The sequence below is a fragment of the Somniosus microcephalus genome, chromosome 7 (genome assembly GCF_052327205.1).
Source record: "Somniosus microcephalus isolate GS21.2 chromosome 7, FLI_Smic_1.0, whole genome shotgun sequence".
Taxonomy (NCBI): Eukaryota; Metazoa; Chordata; class Chondrichthyes; order Squaliformes; family Somniosidae; genus Somniosus; species Somniosus microcephalus.
Window position 1 is genome coordinate 5021171 of NC_140993.1, and position 7126 is coordinate 5028296.

The window sequence follows — 7126 nt, forward strand, 5'->3', positions numbered from 1 at the left end:
GCCCAATCCTTCAACACCTCCCAATCCCTCACCTCCCAATCCCTCACCGCCCAATCCTTCAACACCTCCCAATCCCTCACCTCCCAATCCCTCACCGCCCAATCCTTCAACACCTCCCAATCCCTCACCTCCCAATCCCTCACCTCCCAATCCCTCACCTCCCAAACCAACACCTCTCAATTCCTCAACACCTCCCAATCCCTCACCTCCTAAACCCTCACCGCCCAATCCCTCACCGCCCAATCCTTCAACACCTCTCAATCCCTCAACACCTCCCAATCCCTCACCTCCCAAACCCTCACCGCCCAATCCCTCACCTCCCAAACCAACACCTCTCAATTCCTCAACACCTCCCAATCCCTCACCTCCCAATCCCTCACCGCCCAATCCCTCACCTCTCAATTCCTCAACACCTCCCAAACCAACACCTCTCAATCCCTCAACACCTCCCAATCCCTCACCTCCCAATCCCTCACCTCCCAATCCCTCACCGCCCAATCCCTCACCGCCCAATCCCTCACCGCCCAATCCCTCACCGCCCAATCCAACACCTCCCAATCCCTCACCTCCCAATCCTTCAACACCTCCCAATCCAACACCTCCCAATCCCTCACCTCCCAATCCAACGCCTCTCAATTCCTCAACACCTCCCAATCCCTCACCTCCCAATCCCTCAACACCTCCCAATCCAACACCTCTCAATCCCTCAACACCTCCCAATCCCTCACCTCCCAGTCCCTCAACACCTCCCAATCCCTCACCTCCCAATCCTTCAACACCTCCCAATCTCTCAACACCTCCCAATCCCTCAACACCTCCCGGCTCCCAGTCTGGTCCTCAGTCCCTCCCAGCTGAGGGCGGACTGAGGGTCCAAGCCTCCGACTCGGGACTCGCATCCCCGCCCCAATGGGGACTGGGATCGGACTGTGCCTTCTGCATAGCCCAAGCCCCGGGTGTCAGGTGTCCAGCCGCCGCCAGTCAGTGGAAGTCTCTCTCTCTGTCTCTCGCTGTGTCCCGTTGGTTTGGCTCCTTATTTTGATCAGTTTTTTTTACTCCGTTCCTTTCGTCGAGTTTGTGAAATAACTTCCTGCCGCGATCCCCGCAGTTCAGTGTTTGTTTTTGCTGGCAGTTTGTGGTGAAAGGTCATTTTGTGCTTTTGTTGAACTGTTTGTGGTGGAGGCGGGGGCTGAGCTCAGGGTCTGGGGGTCTGGTCCATCTGTTGGTGCTGGCTCCTCACCGCGAACCTGTTGACATGGACCGGGATGGGGACCACGATCTTGGGGTTTCTCACCGGCTCCCCCGACCGGTTACTGACGTTTCCCGCTTTGATCCGTTTCCACTTGGCCCGGCGGTTCTGGAACCAGATCTTGACCTGGACCTCGCTGAGTTTGAGGGCGTGTGCGATCTGGGAGCGCTCGGTCAGCGACAGGTACTTCTTGCAGTGAAACTCCTTCTCCAACTCCAGGAGCTGCTCGCTGGTGAAGGCGGTGCGCCGCCGCCGGCTCTTCCCCGCCGAGTTCCCGGCCGCCAGCGGCTCCTGCGAGGCCGCCGCCACTTTCTTACTTTTGGGATTTAAGGAATTGTTGGGGTCGGAAAGGCACTCGGCGTCGCTGTCCCCCGAGCTCTCCTCCTCCCGCTCGCTGCCCAGAATCTCCGCCGATTTTAAATCCACTTTCTCGTCGTCCGAACTGCAGAGTTTCCCGTCCCCTGGAAACGAGAAATTCAAATCAATCCATCGAGTGAAAATAAACCCCCCCCAAAAGCAGATTAGACCCGCAAACAGGGCTGGGGGGGGGGAATTAACCCGGGCTGGGGACACTGGGGGGAAATGGGATTCTCCTGACAGTCAGGTTGGGTTTAAACTCCGAACTGTTCTCATCTCAAAAGCTTTACATTTAACTTTTTATTTCAGCAGAATTTCTCGGGGATAATTCCATCCGATCGTTCGAATTTGTATATTAAAATATTTTAAAAACGGAATGACTTTCCTCTCTCGGTCCCTGTGACTGTATCTGTTGGGGCGACAGAGCGAATTCTCGGCCGATGCCCCAGACTCCAGGCTCAGCTCCCGACTCCCGACAAGATCCACAAATCACAATCCTTCGATTTTCCCAATTATTGTAAAAACACATGAACATAAAAAGCAGCGAGTCGGTTTCTGAAATCGTTCCCAAGACAGAAATAGAACAAAAAGGAAATCTAGAAACGGAATTGCAATTAAATATTCCAAGACTCTTCAGGATTTTAAATCAGTTTTACATTTAAACGGATTTCTTTTAAGCCTAGTTATTGATTTATTACCGAGCAGGATAAACCGCGGCTTTGGTCATTTTGAACGGATTTTTCGTGTCTCTTGCCCAATTTGAAGGACAAATGTAAGAAGGTTTTTATATTAAGATGATGTAAGAAGGATGCGGCTCTCGGTCAGGGAGCGAGTCTCAGCCCCACAAACGGTCAACATCGCAGCCCCGTCCCGCCACCGACAGCCCAGCCGGCAAAGACCACAACCCGCCCGGGTTAAACACCCGCCCGGGTTAAACACCCGCCCGAAGTCGGTAAAGTGAGAGAATGAAACCTCCCGCAGGACAGAGGCGCCGATTTACAGCCAATTTCGGATTTACCAAAAAATCGCACAGATTTACAGCGACTCAGGGTCAGTAACCGATTTAAATCGAATCTGTTGGACTTCGACTGGCCTGAAATATATTTAATGAACCCAGAAACTTGTGAAAAGTTAACGTTTCGGGGGGTCACGGTCCCAACATGTGCAGATTACCGACACCGAGATATTTACTGTGAGATTATTAATCATATTGAGTCAGTCATAGAGAAGAGACAGGAATTCAGTCAGGATTGGGGGGTGGGGGGAGTATCTGTAGGGGGGTCTGTGCCCAGTGGGGGTCTGTACCAGTGGGGGTCTGTGCCCGGGTGGAGAGGGTCCTGTACCAGTGGGGGTCTGTGCCCGGGTGGGGGTCTGTGCCCGGTGGGGTTTGGACCCGGGTGGGGGTCTGTGCCTGGGTGGGGCCTGTGCCCCGGTGGGATCTGTGCCCGGGTGGGGGTCTGTACCCGGGTGGGGGTCTGTACCAGTGGGGGTCTGTGCCCAGTGGGGGTCTGTGCCCGGGTGGAGAGGGTCTGTACCAGTGGGGGTCTGTGCCAGGGTGGGGGTCTGTGCCCAGTGGGGTTTGGACCCGGGTGGGGGTCTGTGCCTGGGTGGGGGCCTGTGCCCCGGTGGGATCTGTGCCCAGGTGGGGGTCTGTGCCCGGGTGGGGGTCTGTGCCCGGGTGGGGGTCTGTGCCCGGGGTGGGGAGGGTCTGTGCCTGGGTGGGGGTCTGTGCCCGGGTGGGGAGGGTCTGTGCCCGGGTGGGGGTCGTGCTGGCCCGGTGAGGGTCTGTGCCCGGGTGGGGTCTGTACCCGGGTGGAGAGGGTCTGCGCCCGGTGAGGGTCTGTGCCCGGGTGGAGAGGGTCTGCGCCCGGTGAGGGTCTGTGCCCGGGTGGAGAGGGTCTGCGCCCGGTGAGGGTCTGTGCCCGGGTGGGGAGGGTCTGCGCCCGGTGAGGGTCTGTGCCCAGGTGGGGAGGGTCTGTGCCTGGTGAGGGTCTGTGCCTGGTGAGGGTCTGTGCCTGGTGAGGGTCTGTGCCCGGGTGGAGAGGTCTGCGCCCGGTGAGGGTCTGTGCCGGGTGGAGAGGGTCTGCGGCCCGGTGAGGGTCTGTGCCCGGGTGGGGAGGGTCTGCGCCCGGTGAGGGTCTGTGCCCGGGTGGGGAGGGTCTGTGCCTGGTGAGGGTCTGTGCCTGGTGAGGGTCTGTGCCCGGGTGGGATCTGTTGCGGGGGTCGGTCGGTACCGGGGTCGCTCTCACCTGTCAGAGTCTGATAACTCTCTGTAAAGTGCAGAAGTTCCGCCGCCTTCTCCCGGACCCCGGCTCCTCGGGCTCGGCGCTGTCCAGTCTCCTGGCGCTGGGTTCGGGGTTGCTCCGGGGCACCGGCAGCTCCTGGGGCGGGTAGTAACTTTCGGCCGAGTCGGTGAAGCTGGGCAGGGCGGTGGTGAGAGCCACCATGGACGGAACCCCCTGGCTCAGGCTGGCGCAGAAAGTGTTGGTGAGCCGGCTGGCGAAAGAGGCCAAGGGAGTGAGCGGAGGGATGGCCGACTGCAGCGGCGAGTGGGGCAGAGCCTGGGGGATGACCACTGGCCGGTAGGGCATGAACATGGGGTAGCCGGTGTACAGCAAGTGTCCCGACCGCGGCTGAGAAGATCCGATGAGGGAGTCGATGGAGAAGGCAGTCCCCTGGCCGTTCGGGCGCTGCATGGCGGAGACAGGGCGAGGGGACAGCAGCCGAACGACCTTCCCGGCTCCCGGTGTCCGCTCTCTGGCTCGCTCTCCTGATGTTGCCTGTGAAGTGATACACAGCCAGGAATGCATCATAAGCACTGAGGGGGAGGGAGGGAGAGAGGGAGGGAGGGGTGTTCCCTTTCTACTCATCCATCATGCTCACATTATTCTCCGTTTCCTCATTCAAGCTATTGGGGTTGTTGGAGCTGATGAACTCCTCCTCCAGCATTGGCCCATCCTTTGGGAATGTGACAGGACTCCCATCCCAACAGCTCGCAGTGGGAGAGGGAGAGAGGGTGAGGGGAAGAGAGGGAGGCGAGAAAGTGAGGGAGAGAGAGAGAGAGAGAGGGAGGGAGAGAGAGAGAGAGGGAGGGAGAGGGAGGGAGAGAGAGAGGGAGGGAGGGAGAGAGAGAGGGAGGGGGAGAGGGAGAGGGAGAGAGGGAGGGGGGAAAGAGGGGGGGAGAGAGGGAGGGGGGAAAGAGGGGGGAAAGAGGGGGGGGGGAGGGAGGGGGGGGGGGAGGGAGGGGGGAAAGAGGGAGGGAGCGCTCGGGCTGCCTCTCCCCGGGAGCGAGGGGCTGCTGTGTCCTTGGGCCACTCCGAGCCAATCGAGTATTATTAAGTGAGATTGATGAGCTGAGATGAGACAAGAGTCTCTTTGTTAAAGTTTGGGAGCCGGTCGGACCGCGACTCCGGAGAGGAGAGGGGAGGGGAACAGATGGTTTCAAAGCCTTTTTCCTGATTAAGGATGTGTTTGTCCATAAATAACCAGGGAATTAATCCCCTTCCCCTGCAGGACAATATAACATAAAAATCAAAGGCCATGATCGCGCGGAGCAGCGGGCGGGTGGGGACGAGTGCGGGGGAGGTGTCACCAGGCCACTTGTGAATGGATCGGGAACTCGCTCCAGACAAACACAGGAACAGTCAAAGCATCACAAGGTTAAACACTTTAAAAAGAGCAACAACAGGGCAGGAGATTGGACAGAGGCGAGGAACCGGCCGAGAGAACAGAAACAGACTTTGACAATCCCAACAACCGAGGTTTGAAAGTGAAGGGGCGGCGGGGAGAGTGAAATAAACAGACCAAACCCGGGAGAATTGGAGAGAGAAGGAGCAAGATTTGGAGAGCGGGATTCTCAGAGCTCGGACACCAGCTGGAATCATTTCAAAATGTTAAAAAGCTGAAGTGTAAAACTGAGGGGCGCCTGCTGCTGCCTGGGGTGTTTGATTGGGGAGCGGCCCCGCTGGTAATCCCGGGCTCACCCGGCGCTGGTCCCACACCGCCCTGGACACAACCCAATATTCACCAGGACGCTTTTAATTCGGGCCTTTACTCCCAATCAGGCCGCTGATTGCCCCATTCAGGAGCTGGGCTCAGCCCTTCACACCGACCTGCTGATTAACAGCACCGGCGGGCGAGCCGCTCTGATTAGCACCGGCCCGGCCGCTAATTACCCGCTAATTGGAGCGGCTTCACCGCCCTTTGCAGCAGCCTCGCTCGGTGTCTCTGTCTCTGTCTCACCCTGTGAGCCCCTCTCCCTGTGGCTCTCTCTGTCTCACCCTGTGAGCCCCTCCCTGTGGCTCTCTCTGTCTCACCCTGTGAGTCTCTCTCCCTGTGGCTCTCTCTCTGTCTCACCCTGTGAGCCTCTCTCCCTGTGGCGCTCTCTCTCTCTCTCTCACCCTGTGAGCCTCTCTCCCTGTGGCGCTCTCTCTCTCTCTCTCTCTCTCTCTCTGTGTCTCTCTCTCTCTCTGTGTCTCTCTGTCTCTGTCTCTGTCTCTGTCTCTGCCTCTGCCTCTGCCTCTGTCTCTCTCGGTCTCTCTGTCAAATTCAAATTCAAATGTTTTATTGGCATGAAAGTTTACAGGGAACCATATTGCCAAAGCTTACATAACAAAAAGTACAGGTTTACAACATTCTGTAGGTGTGAAATGTTTTTGACCCTCGTTGGGTACAGACAGTATTAATTTAAATAGTCGTTGACCCTCGTTGGGTGCATTCAGTATTAATTTAAAACAGTTGTTGGGTACATTCGGTATTGATTTAAACATTTTTAGCGTATATATGCTATGGGTGTGCTCGTTAGTCACTCAATGCTCCTCAGGTTGTGACATGTTGTTACATATTGGGCACCAAGATATGGTCTGTCTCCCTCCCCCAGGACTATTCTTAATTTTGACAGGTCATCCAATTCTTTGAAATCTGGGGTTGTAAGGCTGAGCTTGTCAAAATATATGTTTCTTGTCTCGTTGAATTTTTCACATTTTAGGAGGAAGTGCACCTCTGTCTCAACCTCGTCGGCCAGACAGTGATCACATATTCTATTTTCTTTAGATTGCCAGGATTTCTTATATCTTCCTTTTTCAATTGCCAGTTGGTGGTCGCTTAGTCTGTATCTGGTGAGGGTCTGTCTCTGTTTTGTGTCTCTGATGGTCGAGAGATAGTCTGCCAGTTTATATTCTCTTTTTAGGGCCTGGTAGCATTCTAATCTGATACGATAGCAAAATACTGCAGATGTTGGAAATCCGAAATAACAACAGAAAATGCTGGAAAAACTCAGCAGGTCAGGCAACATCCGTGGAGAGAATTTGAGTTGACCCTTCTTCAAAGGGTCAAACCCGAAACGTCAACTCAAATTTCTCTCCACGGATGTTGCCTGACCTGCTGAGCATTCTAATCTGCTTTGGCTTTTGGTTATTGTGTTCCAATGTTCCAGGTAGGTTTCTTTGCATTGTTTAATGATTTGGTTCACTCGGATTGGTGTTTGGGGAGCAGTGTTGGTCTGGGACTGGTCAGGGTCTGGCT

At 55.9% G+C, this 7126-nt stretch overlaps 1 protein-coding gene across 1 annotated transcript; it reads right to left on the reverse strand.

Annotated features, from left to right (window-relative positions):
* Window positions 1-775: 775 nt before the first annotated feature.
* Window positions 776-4699, reverse strand: gbx1 (gastrulation brain homeobox 1). The gene is given in 3 exon segments (XM_085992090.1): window positions 776-1707; window positions 3853-3909; window positions 3912-4699. Coding segments are annotated over 3 exon segments (1134 nt in total). The 5' UTR covers window positions 4474-4699; the 3' UTR covers window positions 776-1192.
* Window positions 4700-7126: the final 2427 nt, after the last annotated feature.